General features: G+C 52.9%; 2 protein-coding genes across 2 annotated transcripts; one reads left to right on the top strand and one right to left on the bottom strand.

Annotated features, from left to right (window-relative positions):
• Positions 1–1,298: 1,298 nt before the first annotated feature.
• Positions 1,299–8,582, bottom strand: SSR2 (signal sequence receptor subunit 2). Its single transcript, XM_032398333.1, has 6 exons — positions 6,616–8,582; positions 5,972–6,126; positions 5,112–5,210; positions 4,176–4,284; positions 2,434–2,511; positions 1,299–1,848 (listed from the first exon to the last, which is right to left on the bottom strand). The coding sequence occupies exons 1-6, from the start codon at positions 6,964–6,966 to the stop codon at positions 1,738–1,740; spliced, it is 903 nt and encodes a 300-aa protein (XP_032254224.1). The 5' UTR covers positions 6,967–8,582; the 3' UTR covers positions 1,299–1,737.
• On the top strand, positions 7,109–20,160 carry LOC116628153. Its single transcript, XM_032398305.1, has 5 exons — positions 7,109–7,186; positions 11,885–12,013; positions 12,859–13,176; positions 18,083–18,133; positions 20,083–20,160. Exons 1-5 carry the CDS (start codon positions 7,121–7,123, stop codon positions 20,158–20,160), a joined length of 642 nt encoding a protein of 213 aa, XP_032254196.1. The 5' UTR covers positions 7,109–7,120.
• The last annotated feature ends 562 nt before the right edge of the window (positions 20,161–20,722 follow it).

Below are 20,722 nucleotides of genomic sequence, written 5' to 3'. Positions count from 1 at the left end.
CCTAGGGCCAGGAGAAGAAGTGCTGAGTTCTCCGGGAAGACGGCCCCAGCTGTTGGGAAAGGAGTACCTCCTCGTGTTCAGGCTGGGGAGGAACCTCCCGTGGCACCTTCCAGAGTGAGGAACTCTGTCCGGGCCTCTAAACCACAACCCCTCCCACCACAGGTGAAGTCTTCACTGTTCTCAGCGGAGACTACACGGACAGAAAGCAGTGTGTTCCCTCCTCCAAAGTCTAGCATTCTAGTGCTAGGGGGCATGATGCCCGTCCAACCAGCCCCCTGCTCCTTCCCTGCCCTTCTCAACCTCAAGCTTCTGACCTCTTGCTTTCCCCCACTCTCCTAAGTCCCAGGTCTCCCCCAGAACACAACGAACAAAGCCAACATATCGTCCTCGCCCTCTGACCTGGCCAGTCCTGGGGTGTCCGAGCCGCAGCCCCCGAAGGAGGGAGGTGAGCTGGTGGAGGGCTACTCCATTGGGAGCCTCCCTTTGTCTCCACGTCCTTTTCATCCTTCCTGGGGCCCCAGCTCCGCGTGCTGGGCCCAGGAAAGGTTAAACCGGTTGGGCAGTCTCCCCCCCACACCCCCAACAGCATCTAAACTGGGCAACTTGGTGGCAGGAACAAAGCGGGTGTTTGTTGGGCTTCCCTCCTGCCTGGGAGGCTGTTCTCGGACCACGGCATTCCTGGCTGGGACGGAGTCAGCTCAGAGCGGCTTCTCCCGGCTGCTGCGGCCAGAACCACGGCCTTTCCACAGGACATGCCGAGAGCACAGCTCAGGGGCTGCAGGTGCTCGGGAATTAAAAGGAACTCAAGTTAAGAAAAGCTAGTTCCTGGGGGAGCCCAGCGGGCTCAGTCAGGGAGCATGCAACTCTTGATCTCAGGGTCATGAATTCGAGCCGCACCTCGGGTGTAGAGATTACTTAAATAAAGGCAAAAAAAAAAAAAGCTAATTCTTAAACAGAGAAAGGGCTAGAACCAGGCGTCAGGAGGTAGCTTTTTCAAGGTCAGTGAGTACATCAGGGCAGAAGGTCTCGTGGGGCATGAGGACCTTCCTTCCTCTCATCCTTCGTCCTCCCGCTGTGGGGAGAAGCTCACAGGCAAGGAAGGGCCAGGGTGATATGAGCTGAGTGGCGAGAGCAGAGAGGGAAGTAAGGGATGGAAGCAAAGGCGTTCAGGGGGGCAGACGTCTCTGCGCAAACAGGACCACAACACCTACAGCAAGGAGGCGGGAAGTCAGCTCACTTGCCCGGGAGCTGGGGAGCCCAGGGCCTGAGCTCACCCAGGTGACGAGAAGGCAGACAAGTCAGCATGGCATCTGTTTTTATTAGAAAACCCCATCTGGTCAGCACTCCCCCGACCCAGAACAGAGACTGGGTAGCCTCTGAGAGTCCCTCAGCCTTCATATCTTCCAGCTACCTTCCAAGAGGGGAGGGCAGGGATGGGGGTCGAGTCGGGCAGTCTCCAGGCAGTCTCCCGAGTGCCCCCTCCTGCGCCCCTCCGAGTTCACACTGCGGCGCTGCAGCGGGCACCAGAGGGCCCTCGAGGCCCGAGGCTCGTTGCTGGAGGCATTCCTGCCTGTATGGCTTCAGGACGGACTCCGAGACCTGGTCCTTCACTCTGGTTGAGAGCAGGCAGGATCCAGAAGGTGGCAGGGGCTAGGGGATGAGAGACTGCACTTGAGAGACCCTCTGGAGTCTGGAAAGCACCTGGATCTCGTGGGCGGGGAGGGCCGAGGAAACCCCTCAGTTCTTCTTGGTCTTGGGAGTGTCGTACTTCCGCTTGCTGGAGTACCACAGCAGCAGGGGGATGCCGATGGACGGCAGCGTCATGACTCCGAAGGCCGCCCAGTCCAGCTGTGGAGGACAACAGAGCCCTGCTTACAAGTCTGGATGAGGGCACAGGAGGGCCGGGAAGGAGGCGGGCACCGAGAGAGGGAGCAGCGCAGCCCAAACGTTCAGCAGAACCTCAGCACAAAGGCCCCTCTGGCCACTCCCGACAGAAGGGCTCTCTCCACACCAACCTATCTTCCAAGCTATGGCGCCCAAGGCCTCACCTGACCTGACCCAGACTGGAAGAGAAGCTTCTCTAGCCCACCACGGTGTTCCCACTCAACCTTCCCAGCACTCTGCAACTCTCCGAATCTAAGCACATATTCTTTTAAACCTCAAAACAGACCCAGGACTCCAAAATGGGGCTCGACTCAGGGCTGCGTAGAGAAAAAGGGCAGTTTTTTGGTTCTGGCCATCATGATCTCATGGCCAAAAATCTCTAATCTTGGGTAAATCAGGACATTTGGTGGCAGTCTGTGTCAGACCTGAAAGAACAGATATGACGAGAACCAACAAACTAAACAAATCTTCTAAGGAGACCAAGAACTCCCACAACCAAAAGCGTGTGCTCATCCCAGGGGAAGAGAAGGAGGACACTGCGGAGCTTACAAAATGCGGGGAGAATCTCCTATCAAACTCCCGCTGAGCCAGGATTCCTCCCTGTCCCGGGGCGCTGGTAAAGCCAATCTGAAAGGAAGACAAGAAAGGCATTAAGGCAAATCCAAGTCCTTCTCATGTGAGAAAGGGAGTCCTGACCGACCCAATCCGAAGCATGACATTCTCGGTTCCCAAAGGCGCGAGAGCTTCCAGAAGATGCGGGAAAATAAAGAGCTGCATGATTCTCAGTGTGTTGTCGAGGATCAATCGGGAGCCAGGAGACACGATGAGCTTTTTCTCAACAAGGCAGGCCAGGCATGCAGCTGAAGTTAAACCAAATCCTCTTTGTTCACCTCAGGCTCTGGAAGAGTGGCTCACACCCCTGACCCCTCTGCAGGACGAGGTGTGTGATGGAAGGACTTGCCCTTGGCAACGGCTGCCCTGTTCCTCCAGTGGAAATGCTCTTCCATACCTCACCAACTGACAGGAGGCTCCAACGACCTAAGGAGCATTCGCAAAAGCACGGAGCCCCACCCAGACGCACACAGGAGAGGAGGGGCCGGGGCCGCAGCATTCCGCCCCGGAGAGCAGGCCGAGAGCTGCAGCCCTCTGCAAACAGCCTCGCTCAGAAGTGGCAGCCGAGCCTTTGATTTTGTGTTTCTTAACCTATCAAATACCGGGTAGAACCACAGTCCTAAAGCTGCTTCTGAAAGCAAAAAGGACACAAGATGTGCAAACCGAACTAGGATTACAAGAATATGGTTCCATGTGGTTTGTAAAAAAAAAATTCACAAAGGGCAGTGAATGTCAGACTCTTAGATTTCCTTAAGTCCTACGGTTAACCTGTTGAGTGTTTTCCCTGCTGGGCATTCACTATGCAGCCTTCAGCCCACTTTAACATCTTGTCAGAGGCCTTCATAAACTCACAGCCAGAGACAGTGTCCCCGTCTTCTTGGTAGTCCCCAGATCCTAGCACAGTATCGGGGCTCAATAAGTGTCTGCTGACCTATTTGACAACCGATCAAAGGACTGTTTACTACTGATTTTCTATTATACGTGAGAGAGAGAAACATCGAAGACAAAGTCCCGGCCTCAACGAGTTTATGATTAAACTGGCAGGGGGAGTGGGTAAAGACCTACACATAAAAAAAAGAGGTACTGAGATAGCACACAGTTAAATTGAGTGAAGGAGGCCGTCAGGGCTCTAGAAACTTCTATGCAGTCAGCAAACGCTTGAGCAAAAACAGAAACAAGGGCATGCAGTCCAAAGCTGGGTCTTGAGAGAAGAGGGAGAAAGAATGAGAAGGGGGGGGGGGGTTGGAAGGGGCTCGGCCTCCTGAGGGTGGAATGTGCCGGAAAGCTGGAGACAGAGAACAGCTACATGACCAGAGCATCTGCGGCAAGAGCTGTCCAAGCAAGGGAAAGATGGACATAGTGCAGACTGAGAATGAGCGCAGAAGATGGGAGGGAGGGGCACGGGCGACCACACACCGCGTGGCAAGCCGCATGGTCCAGATTAAAAGCAAAGCGGGAGGGAGGATGAGGAGGGGAGGCTATGGTTCTCCTCTCCCAACATCTCAACTGCTTCATTCTGGATCTTTACAATTTGAAACCTCCTTCCTTCCTAAGGGCAGCACCTGAGCTTCTGGTCCTTCTTACCATCCTCAGAATTTAGTGGTTGCCCTGGAGAGTTTCTGCAAGTTTTCAAAGGCAAGCAGATCTAGGCCCATCCAGCTAAGGTTTGGGCAACTTACCACGACGGGCCCATCCTCCTGGGCCAGGTAAGTAACAGTTGCCGAGGTAAAGTTGAAATAGCCGGCCTTGAGCGGGCGCAGGACCACGGTGTGGGAGACGTTGCTAGCGCTGGCCCGACAGTCAAGGAACCAAGAAGATGAAGCTGAAGTTGAAACATCCTTTCAACGTATGGACTAGATGCACCGTTCACAAAAAGGCTGGCCCACACATGTGATTTCATGCCTGCAATCCTCTGCGGGAATAATAAATACAGACCTTTCTCTAAGCCTGAAATGTGGGGTATAATAGGATGTCTTCCCAGCCAAATGTAAGGGGTCTCGGAGACACTCAATACACAGGTTCACGCTGTATTCAGTCCTGGGTTTCTGAAGTCAACTTTCAAAGCAACACATATGACGGATGAAAAATCATTCTCACAGAAACTCATTGACTAACTGAACGAAGACTGAAAATACAAAATAAAAACAAAAAACCGAAAGAGAACACTTATCCTCATTGGTAAATCTAAATACTTTCATTCATGGGGGGGGGGGGAGTTAATCTAATTCCACTTGGGAAATAACTGGTGGATGCCGATAAGAGACCCACTGAATGAGAAATGTCTTTAGGAGGCCACCCAGGGCCTCCGCGCTAGCAGCCAACCGACTTTCTCCTAAAAGCGGCTTAAATATCCTCGTCCAGCCACAAATGGCCTCCTAAGTGTCTACCTCGTCCCCACACAGTATGTTGTGGCGCCTTATAACCTGAACTCAAGGACCCTCCTTCCTCAGGTCTACCCTCAATCACGCTCGATTTTCTACTGTCCCATCTTTTCTGGAGAGGACACAAAAAACGGCCACACGCAGCCAGACTATGTGAAGTGACCTTGCTGATTCGTTGGCAATGTGTCCGCGTCTTCCCCAACACCAGCCTTCACCACCCAGTGTCAAGGATACGGGGCAATCCGGTCCCATTTGACATTGAGCATTCCGGAGACAATGCCAAAGTCCTCCGGAGGGAAGGAATCATCAGATAACTCCACGTCTAACGCAGCGCTGCAAAATGGAGAGACAAAAGAGGTAAGTAAGTAACGGATACAGAAGTGAAGTAATCAGCAACTGGGGGCGCCTGGCTGGCTCAGTCAGAGGAGCACAGGATTCTTGATCTTGGGGTTCTGAGTTCGAGCCCCTCACTGGGTGGAGAGATTACTTAAAAATAAAATCTTAAGAGAAAAGGTAATCAGCAATTACATCTGCCTGCTTATCCTAAAAAATCAGAACTACAAAAGACAGGTATGAGTCACACAGTAACTTGGGTTGGTTGTACTGAAGAATCAAGGTCTAGGACTGGGTTCTCTGGCTAAGAAGCACCAAGGAAGGAATGGGCCCACATTCTCTCTTGCCCCAATTTCTGGGTGTACGTGTGTATATACGTGTGTATATATATACCCCCTTCCTTCAGACAAGCAAGACACGTATGGAAAAGAGAATTAAAGCGAATAAAATTAAAGAAAGGCAACACACATGCTTACAGGTTAAGGAAAGAAAGGAAGCTGAAACCTGCAAGCCGGGAGGTAAGGAAGGATCGGGTCTCATCTTCCTCCCCGTTTCACCCTCATTCTTGCTTCTTCTCCCCTCAAACTCTCCCAGCTCCAACAAGTGGAAGACGGTTTCTGGGAGCTTAGGTGAAGTAGGTCCAGGAGAGCGTTCACTCGCTCCTGACACCTGTTGCTGCGTGTTCCCCAAAGGTCTCCGTCCCCAGCTGGGAAGTCGAAGAACTTCAAAAGGGCGCAAGCTGCAGCCCCTGGGCCCCTCACCTCGAGCCGACATTGTAGATGCTGTACTGTAAGGTCAGGTCTCGCCCCTCCACGGCGTATCTGTTCAGCAGCGACTTGGAGGCCAGCAGCCGGGCTCCGTCCTCTGCATGACTGACAGCGAACAGGGCCAGCAACACCGATACCAGCAGCCTCATCTTCGGGGGAAACGCCGAGTGGGCCGGCAACTCAGGCACGTAAGGCCCCGCAATCTTCCTGGCAGCGCCCCCTTACCGAGTCCGCCAAAACTCTTCTAACCTCACCAAGCAGCAGCCCCCTCCTCCTCGGCCGGCAGGGCTGACCCACACGCCGGCATCTCCCACCTGTCCGCCCCGCCGCCCTCTTCCCGTCGCGGGGCCGGGGAGCCACCGGCTGGCGGGGCCGTCCCTCGCACAGGCCTCCTCCGCCCAGCCCCACGGGGCCCTCCCCACGCACCCTGCCCGCGCCCCACCCCTCCGGGCCGCCACAGCCCTTCCGTGGGCCCCTCCGGGGCTCAGCCCGCTCGGCCCTCCCCTTCTCGCCAGGAAGACACGTCCCCCGCCGGCGCGCCCCTCTCGTCCCCGCCGCGGCCGAGCGGCCCCTCCGCCGCCGGGCTCTATGCGGACCCGGGCGCCACCCCGCCCGCGCCCCCACGGCTCGGCGCTCACCATGCGCACCCCACAGGCCTTTCGGGGGCCACCAAGACCGGAAGAGAGCGTCAGCGGCCCAGAGGCCGGAAGTGAGCTAGGGTCGGAAGCCTCGGTGCTCCGCGCGATGGCTCCTGGGAATTGTAGTTCCCGGCCAGGCCCCGCCTCTGGCTCTGCGGCGCCAGCGCGCGCTCTGGGCCCGAGAGCGCCTGCGCTACCGCGTGCGGCCGCCCGGGGCAGGTGCCCTGCAGGCTGGGCCCGCGGTCTGCGGCGTCCGGTGCGCCGGCGACTACGAACCACGGGAAGGCTCTTCCTCTCAGGGCTGCCGCCATCCTTCCCGCTTCCAGGCGACAGACGTGGTGCTCCCCGCATCCAGGAAGTCGCCAAGCCCCGAGCGTCTCTTAGAAGCCCTTCGCCGTGCCGGCTCTAACCGCTGTGGCCCGTGCTCACCGGCGATGCTGCGTTCACTGCGGGGCGCGCCCCGTCTCGGCCCTGTCCCTGCACTCTTCCGTCAGCTGCCGGGCAGATGCCCCCAAACAGCGTTCGGAAAAGGCTGCCTGTGGGGTTCTGCGCTCGAGAATTCGGGTCTCAGGTGTGCCGCTCACCGGCAGGTGTCGCTTCCGTGAGGCCTTGGTTCTCAAATCTGTAAAATGAGAGAATTCCAGCACTCTCCAAGTGTCGGAGGTCAGATAAGACAGTGTGTGTGCGAGTGTGAGCACGTCGTCTGGCGCAGGTGTGAGCTCGGGGAGGGCCAGCCGTCAGTATGACTGCTGTTCCAGCTCCTGCGGCATTTCTCGTTGAGCACGCATTGATCGTGCACCCGGTTTGTGCCGGCCCTGTTCCAGGTCGTGAGGTGCAGTGCCGGCGGGGACGGAGGAGGTTTCTCCTTGCTGGGGACTTGACGTTCTCGCGGAGTGACACACGTTTCCTGTATCTGTTCTAGCAGGCCCTGCATTCCCCACCTCCCAGACTAGAGCTCCTTGAGGACAGGTTGTCTGTTTGCATTGCTCAGCGCCAGGCCTGAGCAGGTGGTGGGGACCCAGGAGCGAATGACAACTCGTCTACACACACCCTCCAGTCCGCTTCTCTTTTCTCCTCCAGCCCATCGCTCAGGGCCGTGTGGCAGTCTCATCCCTTGGCTGTGCCAGACTACATTGCTCTTTCACAGTACTGGACTTTAATACGCTTTGTCCCAGTTGTTTCTGGCCTGAAAAAGCCACCTTAATGCTTAGATGCTGTTTCTCCAGTGCACACTTACCCCAAGGCCCTGCGGTGCTGCTGAGCACAGAGGAGGTGCTCACAAATACTTGCTGATTGTGGGAATTTTATTCCTTTCCAAAGCATTGTTTTCATAGCAATTTCTCCAGGCTTGGAAAGATACGAAGTGGTTCTCAGACTCAGCTGCACGCAAAAGGCCTATATCTTCAGCACACACAGTCTAGCTACCCTACCAAGAGCCACTCAGGATTCAGGAGAGAAATGTCTCCAGCCTTACTTTGCCCGTCTATGCCCCGACCCTCTGCCTCTGCCCCTTCCAGCTGAGTCCCTTGTTCACTCACTGATACATTGAGCATCCATTGTGGGGGGCACTTGTCATGCACCAGGTGCTGCGATAGTCCTTGTGGGAGATACAGAGATAGGGTATGGTGTCTGCCCTCAAGACTTTAGAACCTAGTGATGGGGTGAGATATACTCATGGCCATAGTGAAAGGGCAAATGGAATGTCACGCACCCTTTAAAACACACACACACACACACACACACACACACCCCAGCGGCTCGCATTGTCCATGGAATCACATCTCTTTGTCTGACAGTCAAAGCCCTCACTGTCGTCCCTACCCCTCTCTGCTTTAGCCAAACAGACCACTCCCTCTTGCCCACTTTCTCACTTTCAGACTTTTGATGAGTGCAAGTTACTGAGTCAAAAAACAATCGCTTTTACTGACTTCTTACTATCACCAGCCCTATGCTAGTTTCCAAGAGAACAAACGTATATAATACGCACTTGGAAGAGTTTGAAATGGCGGGGGGCTGGCGGGGATGGGGGACAGATAAACAGATTCATGACGCTGTCCTAAGTGTTCTGAGAGAGGTTAGTATGTAAAGGCCCTGGTCTGCCTTTACATTCTCTTCATTGTCTTTTTGATAAATAAGGGTTCTTCATTTTAATTATAATGTTCTCTAAAAAAGCAGTTGATACTGCCTGAGAAATCCTGCCTCTGGGTGCTTTGGGTACACATGTGGACTGCGGACATTTGGGAAGGAAATAGAACATGACACCTACATCCACCACCGTCAGTGGTGAGCACTGTTCACTAAAGGGACATATATCCAAGTGAGTCTGCTTCGCAAACCCCTTGGAATTATAGATTGCCTTTTCCTTTCTTTCTCTAGAACCAGAGAGAACCTTGGAAAATGCTGTGTTAACAGACCATTTCACCCCCAGCACGCTGACACATCCCACTGTGGATGGGAGAGTCTCAGACAAGGCCTGGGTTGGTGAAGACACATCGTCTCTGTCTACAGTCTCCCTATTAGAATCTATTCTGACTAGAGAGAGATTTCAACAATCAATTGCTAAGGGAAATGTTTCTGTTGAAAGACTTCCAAACAAATATGGTTGCTTCCTGCCATCCTCAAAGGAACCCCAAACCAAGAGATTGGGTAGAACCTTGTTAGGCGTGCAGGGAACCATGTGCCAGGAACAGAGACATGCAGGGCCAGTGTGAGCTGCTCACTGCTTTCCTGCCCTGTTCCCCCGGATAGTCACAACAGAGCCCAGTCTGCCCACTGGCCTCTCTTTCAGGATCTGTAACAAGAAGGCAACCAAGATAGTGTGTGGCTAAGCTGACAAGGAAATGGCTGGCTGCTTTTTGGCTGGTGGCTAGGCGGGCACCCGGAAAGAGCCTCACTGCCAAATCGAGGAGGCTCCGATGGGCATAAGCTAGCTGGAGGGGCATTCTGTAAGAGGTTATGGATTAAAAAGATCATACCACTTTTCAAGAAGCATCCAGAATCACAGCAATGACAGCAAATTCGCAACATTTTTCTTTTTTAGATTCATTTTTTTTTTGATTGTGGTAAATATATATCTAACGTGGGATTCGCCATTTTAACCATTTAAAATATACAGTTCAATAGCATTAAGGACATTCACGTTGTTTGTTACAGAACCATCATCACCATCTCTCTCCAGAAATTTTTCAACTTCTCAAACTGAAACTTCATACCCACTAAACAATAATGCCGGTCCCCATCTCCCCACCAGCCCTGACAACCACTACTCTACATCCTGTTTCTATGAATTTGACTACTTTACGTACTTCATGGAAGTGGAATCACGCAATAAACTCATTTTATTTTACACAAATAATTCATGCTGATATTCTCAGTGAAACAAAATCAAATACAGAAACAGTGAGTCTAAATGTCTGGATGCAAATTTAGATGCCCAAGAAATGTTGACTACCTTATTTTTCTGTAATCAAACCTAGTTTCTGTTTCCAGCCCTTTTTCCATAGAGTAGCAGCGACTTAATCTCTGTTAATGCAAGGACTCCCCGGTCATTTTCTTCAGAGCAGTCTCTAATTTTCTAGAGGGCTCCCAACGTGCCAGATGCATGGTGCTTGGTTATCAATACTTTTTTTTTTTTCCTCTTAGCTATGGGATGTCCTTAGGAATCATCAGGAGAGTTTTTTTTAAGATTTTTTTTTTTTTTTAAGTACACATTTCTTTGCCATCTAGTGTTTTATTTTATTTTTTAAAAAGGATTTTATTTATTTAAACAGAGAGAGAGCAAACACAAGCAGGGGGAGCCACAGAGGCAGAGGGAGAAGCAGGCTCTCCACTGAGCAGGGAGCCCGATGCGGGGCTCAATCCCAGGACCCTGGGATCATGACCTGAGCAGAAGGCAGACACTTAACCAACTGAGCCACCCAGGTGTCCCTTATTTATTTATTTTAGAGGAGGGGGGGAGAGAAAGAGGAGGGGCAGAGGGAGGAGGGAAACCCAAGCAGGCCCCATGCTGAGCGTGGAGCCTGATTTGGGGCTGGATCTCACCACCCTGAGATCATGACCTGAGCCCAAATCAAATCACTTAACTGACTGACCCACCCAGGTGCCCCCTGGTTATCAATACTTTTCCTTTCTGGTATCCATTAAGCCATTCGATCCTGTCTGCTCTCGGGCTATGGGTTCCATCGGAGCCCAGTCACACCCCCTCAGCCTTATCCAAGGGCTCCCCAGGCATAGTGACCCTCCCCCCTTTCCCTCCCTCTACTTCAGAGACTTGGTTGGTCTCTCCAAGCCCATCACTTCTTCCTTGCTACTCAAGGGCATTCCTCAGTTCTGCAAGCCGGGCTGAGACTGGGATGAGCAGGCATCTTGAAGCTTGTCTTAGGCCCCCTGCCTGGGCACACCCCAGTGCTGGCCAAGAACAAGAACATTTTCTTCCATAATCACAGTAACACCATTGCACCCACGAAGTTTGACACGGACATAATATTCTATTTTCTGATGTAGAGTCCATATTCAATTTTCTCCAAAATGCCCTCTATGACTTTCAAAGAGAATCTTACGAAGTGTCCTACGAAGGGTTACATATCGCAGCATTGCATTTGAGGGAGAGGGGCCCAGGCAGCTCCGGCTCTTGGCACAAACTAAGTCCTTGGATCCCTTGAAAATCTCGGACAAACCTGGCACCTGAAGTTCTCAGTGGACTGTTTTCCGCTTCTTGCCAAATGCTTCTCCAGCACATGTGGATTCCAAGGTGGATTCTGGAGTCTGCATCTGCCTCGTCTTGAAGCCTTTTGAGGGTTTGCGCCATTTTCGGAATTGGACCACAGTCTCTCTCGTTAAGCCTGGTCTTCCTTCTGCTCACCCTGGTAGGCAGGGGTGGGGAGGGAGCATTTCCAGCCTCTTCCTGCTGAGAAGTGAAGCAGGGGTGTGTGTGCGCATGTGCATGCATGCCCTCTCGGCCCCACAGAGGAGCACCCCCCAACCCCTGGGCCTGGGACCCCACCCTCCTACTGCTACGACAACCACTTCTGTGAGGACACGGAGACTAAAGAATTGTGAGCGTGTGGTGGGCGGGGAGTGGACACGCCGGAGGCTCATCACATTAGTGATCAGAGAACTTTATGATCATGAAGAAGAAAGACAATGTGTCTTTATCTTCCATCCTCAAAGTAAGGGGGCAGGCAGGCGCACAGGCAGGACAAGGCCACTGACCCTGCCGTCCTGCTCGGCATGAGCTGCTGCCTCCTGACTGGCTCCTTCTCTCCCTCAGGAGACCAAAGAAGCTTGGCGAGCCCCAGGGGCAGAAGATCCCTCCTTTAACACCTTTGCTGTACCCTTGACGCCCATCCACAGCTTTGCTGATGACCTCGGCTACCAAGGGAGCCAGGAGCTGACCAGTGTGAGTGCCCCCCACCCCGCACCCCCCTCCCCTGGGGTCCCGCACCCCCTGCTCGACCACCACATGGGCAATTTCCCACAGTACTTCCCCCAGGATGTCCTGTGGCAACCTTCCATATCTTCTCTACATCCTTCCAATTCACATCGTCACTAAACATGGCTCAAATTTACGGCTTCCAGAATAAAATACCAACAGCGATAGTAAGCACAGCTTACCTCTGCCGCTCTGTGAGGTGGATACTATTATTATCCCTGTTTTTCAGATAAAGAAACTGAGGCACAGGCAAGTGAAATAACTCTCCCAAGATGACATGCGTCAGAAGCAGACACGCTAGGTGCCCAGCTGTGTGTCCGACCCCAACCCCCCCACAGCTGCTCCCAGTTCATGACCCCCTTTTTACCAGTCCTCCGGGGCTTCCTTTCGACATTTCTGGGCTGGAAACACAGCTGGTAGAGGACTTAGCTGTTCGTTGACTGGAGGGGGGTCTGTCTGTCAGCAGTCACCGACGCAGTAAATTGCTCATATTTGAAGTGCAGTTTGCCGAGTTGACACGTCCTGGGGAAACCACCACCATCACAATAGACGTATCCGTCACCCCCAAGTAGGGACAGCCGGGGTTTCCAGAACAGATCCCTTAGCGGGCCAGGATCTGCCTTCCAGAGTGCGTCTGTACTTAACCACAGTGTCTGCGTTCGGGTCCTGCGTTCAGCATATGCCTGAGCGCAGAGTGCGGGGGCTGTTTGGGGACTTCCCCGTGGTCCCCTGCTGGGGGGCAGGCCTTGCTGCCCGGGGGCCTGAGCCTCCCCTCTGACCTCAGTCCTTCTCTGCCTCGCTTGCCCCCTCAGACGCGGAGTCCGTGCGTCGCGGGATGGGTCGGGGAGAGCACGCTCTCCTCGCTCTCGGATTCCCCAGGGAAGAAGACCCCGGCCTCGCCCCGGCCCGGCGGCGGAAGCGGAGCCCGAGGAAGGACGAGGTGCAGGAGGAGGACGAGGCCGGCAGGGCCCCGCGCCCGGGCGGTCCCTGAGGCCGGGGCGGAAGCTGTCCCCGGCCTGGCGGGCGCGCGGGCGGCGGCAGAAGGAGCGCCCCAGCGCCCTGGGGAGCAGCGCCAGCACGCTCGCGTCCCGGGCCGGGGCTTCGCGCCGCAGCCCGGCCGCCTTCCCCCAGTACGTGTGCGGCTGCTGCGGCGCGCGGGGGCCGGGGTCGGAGGGGCCCCCAGCGGCACTGCTAGGCCGCCGCGCAGCGCAGGCGGGGGGCTCCGGGGGCGCGCCCAGGAGAGGCGGGGCCCGGAGCCAGGGGCACCCAGACGACAATCCTTCGTAAATAAAGCCCAGTTTAGGGGCGCCTGGGTGGCTCAGTTGGTTAAGCGACTGCCTTCGGCTCAGGTCATGATCCTGGAGTCCCGGGATCGAGTCCCGCATCGGGCTCCCTGCTTGGCGGGGAGTCTGCCTCTCCCTCTGACCCTCCCCCCTCTCATGTGCTTGCTCTCTCTCATTCTCTCTCTCTCAAATAAATAAATAAATAAATAAAGGTTTAAAAAAAAAAAAAAAACCCAGTTTATTAATGAGGATGGCAAGTCCCAGCCCCATGATTGCAGGTTTGTCTCCGGATTGACGGATTGGATGATGGATGGGTTGATCTGGGGGGACATGCACCCATTTTCTTCCTCCCCTCCCCGCATGTGTCTCTGAGCCCTTCCTCATCCTTTGCATCTCTAGGGGCGAGGCCTTGGGACCCTGGGGGTCTGCAGCTCCGAGAAGGGAAAGAGCAAAGGGCCCCACGCGGGGGTGGGGGTGGACCGTTCTTCAGCCCCTCAACCCCCCAGAGCTCTGCGCTCTGCCGGGGACTCTCAGCCCAAAGCAAAGCTTGTGGGCTCCCCACTTAGCAAATGGTAAGATGCGAACAAAAGCTGTTTGCCCGCGTGGGGCTGCAACCAAACCTGCCTGGCCTCCTTCCTCCGCCTGAGTGAGGGGAGAGGGGCCTTGGCCTCCAGGACCCTGGACCCTGCCCCTGCCCCTGCCCCTGCCCCTGCCCTACCCGCTGCTAGCAGGAGGGCAGCTGTGCCAGGGGCAAATGGGGAAATACAGCTGGGCAAGGTGGGGCTCCCTGCAGGTGGCTGAGACAGGGGCTCGCAGGGGAAGGGCAGTGAGGGCGCAGGACCCGCGGGAGGAAGGCTGAGCAGGGCTGTGGCCTCAGGGGGCCCAGGGAGCTCGGTAGCAAGAGCAGCCCCACAAACCCAGTGGCGCTTTTGAGGCCTATTAATCACTGCGAGCTGCCCAGGGTTGGGGGGTGGGTGCCTTCCCCAGCAGGGCAGCCCCCTGTTGATGGAGGGTCCCTGCTGTGAGCTGGTAGCAAGCCCCCCGGAAGGAGCTGGGGGTCGGTGTGCGGCGGGAACAGGGCCCCGCCCAGGTGCCATCCCAGCAGCTCCGATAATTCACTGAGATTTGTTGTTTCCCAGGGCATACTTAATTTTTGTAAATGCCCCGTGCGTGCTTGAAAAGTGTATTACAGCAACGTGCCTAAAAATAAAAACACAAATAAGGGAGAAAGGACAGCTCTTCCTCCAGAAGGATGGCCACTGACAAACACAGGAGGAGTGGGGGGTGTGGGAAACCCGAGCGCAAGCCGGTCGTGAGTGCTGCAGCAGGACCGGCGATCGGGAGCGGAATTATGGATGGATATTTGAGAAACAGGATATCTGCATAGTCTCAAAGCCTCTCCCTCAAGATATTTATTAATTGCGGAGGTAAAATGATACCTTTACAGCGGGATACCCGGCAGGCACCACACCCTTTTCACCAAGTTGTCAAGGCCACAGGAACTCATCGTGAGACACTCGGACGTCGCATCCCCTGCCAGATGTGCTGCAAAGACCCACCGCTTCTGGGGGTTCTCGTTACAATGCATGACCATCTACCCATGAGAGGACTTCAGACAAACCCGGACTGAGGGACATCATCTAAAGTAATTGAGCAGTACTCTTCAGAATGCCGAGGCTCTGCGAACCTCAGAAGGACCGAGGACTGTCACACGCTAACACACGACAGCCCAGTATTCCGGACTGGATCCTCCAACAGGAAAAGGCCGTCAGTGGACAAAGTGGCAACATTCAAATAACGTGTCTGTAGTTGAGCTAACGTGATCACACCATGTTAATCAGTTTGTTAATGGTACTCGTGGTTACGCAAAATACTGAGAGTGGAGGAAGCTGGGAGAAGAATATATGGAGACTGCACTACTTTTGCCAATCCCCTGTAAGCCCCAGCTTCTTCAAAATAAAACTTTGAATAAATGCTCAATTTAAGAACTTACAGTAACCACTGCTCAGGTTGAGAAATGGGACGTTATTATCACTCGTGTGTCTTCCTTCCGAATCACAACTTCTGACTTCTCATACAGGTAACTACTGTGATGACTTTGGTGATAATTCCTTCCTTGCTTTGCATAATGGATTTCCCTTCTAGACCGCCGACCTTAAAAAGTAAAGTTTAATTTTGGGGCCCCTGGGTGGCTCCGTGAATTAAGCGACAGACTCTTGATTTCGGCTCAGGTCATGACCTCAGGGTCCTGAGATGGAGCCCTGTGCTCGGCAGGGGAGTAGGCTTGGGATTCTCTCTCCCTCTCCCACTGCCCCTCTCCCTGCTCGAACTCTCTTTCTCAATCAATCAAATCTTTAAAAAAAGTAAAGTTTAATTTTGCCCGTTTTAGAATTTTATATATGTGAAATCATACAGCATATTCTTTTTTACCCCCCCCACCCTGTTTGCTTTGTTGTGTTTTTTATTTCATTAATTAAAAATTTTTTTATTGTGGTAAAATACACAACTTAACATTTACCATCTTACCCACTTTAAGGGCTCACTTCAGGGGTACTAAACATTCACACTGTTGAACGACGACCGTCCCCGTCCGCCTCCCCAACGCTTCATCCTGCAAAACCGAAACTCCGTCCCCATCGAACACGAACTCCCCGTTCCTCCTGCCCCAGCCCTGGCGGCCACCACCTGCTTTCTGTCTCTGCGGGTCTGACGATTCTGAGTGCCTCATAGCATCATATAGTGTTTGTCTTTATTGTGACTGGTTATTTCACTCAGTGTAATGTCCTCGATGCTCATCCATGTTGTAGCACGTGGTGGAATTTCCTTCCTTCTCAAGGCTGAGCAATATCCCATGGTGAGTCTCTACTACATTTGGCTCATCCATTCATCCATCGGTGGACAGCTGGGTTGCTTCACGTTTTCGCTCTTGTGAATAATACCACTATGAATATGGGTGTACAAATATCTCTTTAAGAAAAGAAAAAAAAATTAAGGTGCCCTGAAAAAAAAAAATCTGTATCTTAGAATTAATGATATATGTTAGTCCTTATTGTTATTGTTTCTCTGCCTACGGCTATCAATTACAGATAGCGGTGTATTCAGATCTATGATTGAGGGTTTTTCCAATTCTCTTTGTAGTGTTCTCAATTTTTTCTTTTTTCTTTTATTTTTTTTAAAGATTTTATTTATTTATTTGGCAGAGAGAGACACAGAGAGAGAGGGAACACAAGCAGGGGGAGTGGGAGAGGGAGAAGCAGGCTTCCCGCTGAGCAGGGAGCCCGATGCAGGGCTTGATCCCAGGACCCTGGGATCATGACCTGAGCCGAAGGCAGACGCTTAACGACTGAGCCACCCAGGTGCCCCTCTTTTATATATATATAATATTATATGTATCGAGTGAGGCCATGTTATTAGGTGCATAAATACTCAGAATTACTATATTTTCCTGGTGAATGTTACCTCTTATCATTATGAATTAACCCTCTTTATCTCTTAGTACTGCTTTCCACCTGAAATTCTGTCTGGCCTGTTATTAATATAGCTACCCTAGTTTTCTTCTGACTTGTGTTTGTAGTTTATCTTTTCCCAGACTTTTACGTTCAATCTTTCCATTTTCTTATGTTCTATATATGTCTTGTGGTCACCCCCAGCCTCACCCACAGGGAATTCAGAATGTTTCGCTTAAAAGGGAGTGATTAAAACCAGCCCCTTGCCATGACTCTGGAACACCAGCTTCTCCCAGAGTCTGGGTCGTATCCCTCCTCCCCACTCTCTGCAGGCAGGGTTATGACCCAGGAGGTGGTGAGGGACCAAAGGCTGCTTCTCCCCATGGCGCAGCTAGCCTGGGAGTCACCCATCCCACCCTGGGCTCTGTGAGGCTGCTCCCAGCCCCTGGACTGCCCTGGCCTCTGCTCAGCCCCAAGAAGGGCTCAGTGCCCCCACCTCCTTCAGAGGAGATCACCAGTGGACCTGGGGGCCTCCTGCGCTTGGTCTTGGGTCCCTAGGCTATGGGCTGAGGGACCCAATGCTGGGGTGTGGACTGGGTTGTCCTGTGGGTTCCACTGAAGCCTCCACGTGCAGGATCTCTTGTCCTTGTAGTTAGGTTTTTATTTTATTGATCTAGCCCGACAATCTTCAACTTTTAATTGAAGCATTTAGGCCATTTACATTCAATAAAATTACTTATATATTAGGATTTAAATCTGCCATATTATGCACACTTTTTTTTTTTTAAGATTTTATTTATTTGATAGAGACACAGTTAGAGAAAGAACACAAGCAGGGGCAGAGGGAGAGGGAGAAGCAGGCTTCCCGCTGAGCAGAGAGCCTGATGTGGGGCTCGATCCCAGGACCCTGGGATCATGACCTGAGTCGAAGGCAGACGCTTAATGTCTGAGCCACCCAGGGGCCCCTTATGCACACTTTCTATTCTGTGTATTCTCTCTCTTGTCTTAAATAAACTTTTTATTGTGAACAATTTTAGATTTATAAAAAAACTGTTACAGTGAAGAGGGTTCCTATATACCCCACACCCATTTTCCCCATCATTAACACCTTACATTACCATAGCACATCTGTTACAGTGAATTAATTGCTGCTGATACATTATTATTAAGTAAAGTCCGTACTTCATTTAGATTTCTTTAGTTTTTAGCTAACATCTTTTTTCTGTTCCGGGCTCCCATCCCGGATGCTACGTTACATTTGATTGTCCCGTCCCCTTAGGCTCCTCTTGACCATGACGGTTCCTCAGATGTTCCTTGTTTCTGACAACCTTGACAGTTCTGAGGAGTACGCAGATGGGGTACGCATGGTGTTGTCCTCGTGCTTGGACGGGGGGCATGCGTTTGGGGAAGAAGAGAACAGAGGTCAAATGCTGTTTTTATCACATCATCTCGAGTACATGCTTTCAACATGATTTATCGTTGACCTTGCCCCCAGGCTGAGGTCGTGTCCCCTCTCTAAAGTCACCCCCGCCCCCCGCCCCCTTTCCAGAATTTGGAAGGGAAGCCTGCGCAGCCCACACCTGAGGGGTGGGGAGTTATGCTCTGCCTCCTTTGGGCAGAATATTGACATAAGTTGTTTAGAATTTTTCTGCACACATCTCTCTTTTTTCACCCATGTTTTATTCACTTATTTATTTGTATCAGTAGCTTCATGGGCATGTACTTTACACTCTGGGTTATAATTCTACACCACTTTATTTGTTGGTCACGTTGTTCCAGCTTTGGCCGTTGGGAGGTCCTTCAGGGGCTCCTGTGTCCCTCATGCCATGGCCCAGTCACTGTGGGTCTTCCCTTCCTACGGGAGGCTCCCGCCTCCTCTAGCACAACTCCTGTCCCGGCATCAGCCGCTCCTCCCGGGAGGCTTCATTGGAGAATGGAGTTAGAGACCAAGGCCTGGGCACCAGGTGCGCACGAAGCCGCCAACTGCCCTGAGGGCCCCCTCTCCACGGGGAGCGAGGCTGGACATGTGCTAACTCGCGCATCTACAGATATTTCCATCTGCATCTGAATTAAGCTAAACACGAGTTCATGCTGATGTCTCCACCTCAAATCCATTAGGACGTGGGTCATTCTAGCCTCATCCCCTCGCTTGTCTATAACTCCGGCTCCCACAGTGAGAACCACGCTCCCCTGGGGACCCACCATTTACTTAGTTGTTCAGTTCTAGCTCCGTCTATTGTGGTATCAGGATTGTTAACAAGACATCCATGGGACACGTCCCAACCAGAGCACAGCGCTAGGTTTCCTTTGTCTTTGCTTTTACAAATTCCACTCATTTCCGAGTAGCCTGAGTCCGTATCTATGCCCCTCCTGCGTGAGGTGATTGCATACATTTAAAATAGACTTAGATCCTCTGGTTACATTCTTCCTCCCGTCTCCGGGTCCCCTGACTTCCCAGATGGCATGTGTGTTTCCGGTTTGCATACCCTAGGGTTTCCTCTGCTGGAAAGTTCTATGGGTTTTGGCAAGTGCATGGTGTCACAGATCCACCAGGGCAGGATTGCGCACGATCGCTTCCCCATCCTGAAAAATCTCCTGGACTTCTTGACTTTTTTTTTTTTTTTTTTTTGCTTTTGAGTCCTCACTTTATTTTTCTCCCTCTAGTTGTTTGGTGGGTACACATTGTGCTTGTTTGCTGGGTGGGAAAACTTCCATCCTGGGGGCGCCTGGTGGCTCAGTCAGTGAAGCGTCTGCCTTCGGCTCAGGTCATGATCCCGGGGTCCTGGGATCGAGCCCTGTGTCGGGCTCCCTGCTCAGCGGGGAGTCTGCTTCTCCCTCTCCCTCTGCCCACTCTCCACTTGGTCTTTCTGCCATCGTGCCATGTCTCGTTTGGTAGTTCCCGGTCTCTGCTGAAACTTCCAAGTTGGGTCTTTAGCTTAAAATGCTAAGCAGCCATTTTCGTCTCTGTCTGTAACTCCAGCCGACGGAATTGCTGTGGGTCCATCCGTTGTCCCTCGTTCCTGCTTGGTCTCGCGAGCAGTGCCTTATCTTGTCGGTGCTTCATTCACTTTTACTGTGGTTGACATTATGTTCCTGGAGATTTCTGCTGCTTCTACCTAGCATCTGGAGACGCCAGCCATCTGGGATCGTCTTATTCCAGGTCTGAGGCTTGAGAACTTCTGGGCCACCCAGAATGGTGCTCCACTGCAGAATCCGTGACTAGTTTGTTCCCAATTCATCCTTCAGGGCCCTGGACCAAGTGCTGGATCTTTACCAGCATCCTCAGACCCCCTTCCTGTCCCTCTAGCTCCGGTCCTTCCAGGCTCTCCAAGCACAACTCAGCCCCTTGGCCATGTTTTCCCCCGGACAGAAGCCCCGGGTCTGAGGCAGCGTTTGGGGCCTTCCCGCCCCCTTGCACTCCGCACCTGTCTTGTTGGCCCTTTGATGCTTTTCCGGTATTTTCTGTTTTTCACCCAGCTTTTAAAACTCGTAGTGAGGGGCGCCTGGGTGGCGTCTGCCTTCGGCTCAGGTCATGGTCCCAGGGTCCTGGGATCGAGCCCCACATCGGGCTCCCGGCTCAGCGGGGAGCCTGCTTCTCCCTCTGCTGCTCCCCCTGCTTTTGTGCTCACTCTCAAATAAATAAATAAAATCTTGAAAAAAAGAAGTGTAGTGAAAGTGCTGGTGTGGGACGTCCAGTCCACGTTACCCGAAGTGGGGCCTCCCACTCACGGCTCCGTCCTGTTGCATGGTGGCCTCATCCGTAACCTCGTGCATGGGACAACCCATCACCAGACTTCCCTCAGTTCACACGAGCCGCAGGATGCGCCGGCCAGGCTTGGTCTCGGAGCTCAAGATCAAAAGCTCCTAGACTTCACTTGCAGAAGGTCTGGACTGCAAGGCTCTCCTGTGTTTTGACCTTTTTCCCTCAGGTGAGGGGAGAACAGTCT

Source organism: Phoca vitulina, unplaced genomic scaffold (assembly GCF_004348235.1).
Source record: "Phoca vitulina isolate PV1807 unplaced genomic scaffold, GSC_HSeal_1.0 scaffold115, whole genome shotgun sequence".
In the NCBI taxonomy this organism is placed as follows: Eukaryota; Metazoa; Chordata; class Mammalia; order Carnivora; family Phocidae; genus Phoca; species Phoca vitulina.
The sequence above is the reverse complement of the archived record's forward strand: the minus strand, read 5'-3'. Positions and strand labels throughout refer to the sequence as shown.

Coding starts and splice junctions, on each gene's coding strand:
- LOC116628153 (XM_032398305.1), top strand. CDS start 7,121: ATGCCCCCAAACAGCGTTCGGAAAAGGCTGCCTGTGGGGTTCTGCGCT. Junction 7,187..11,884: donor CTCGAGAATTCGGGTCTCAG/GTGTGCCGCTCA, acceptor TCTCTCCCTCAG/GAGACCAAAGAAGCTTGGCG. Junction 18,134..20,082: donor CTGAGGAGTACGCAGATGGG/GTACGCATGGTG, acceptor CTGTCCCTCTAG/CTCCGGTCCTTCCAGGCTCT.
- SSR2 (XM_032398333.1), bottom strand. CDS start 6,966: ATGCGGGGAGCACCACGTCTGTCGCCTGGAAGCGGGAAGGATGGCGGC. Junction 4,285..5,111: donor AAATGGGACCGGATTGCCCC/GTATCCTTGACA, acceptor CTGTCGGGCCAG/CGCTAGCAACGTCTCCCACA. Junction 2,512..4,175: donor AGGAGGATGGGCCCGTCGTG/GTAAGTTGCCCA, acceptor TCTTCCTTTCAG/ATTGGCTTTACCAGCGCCCC.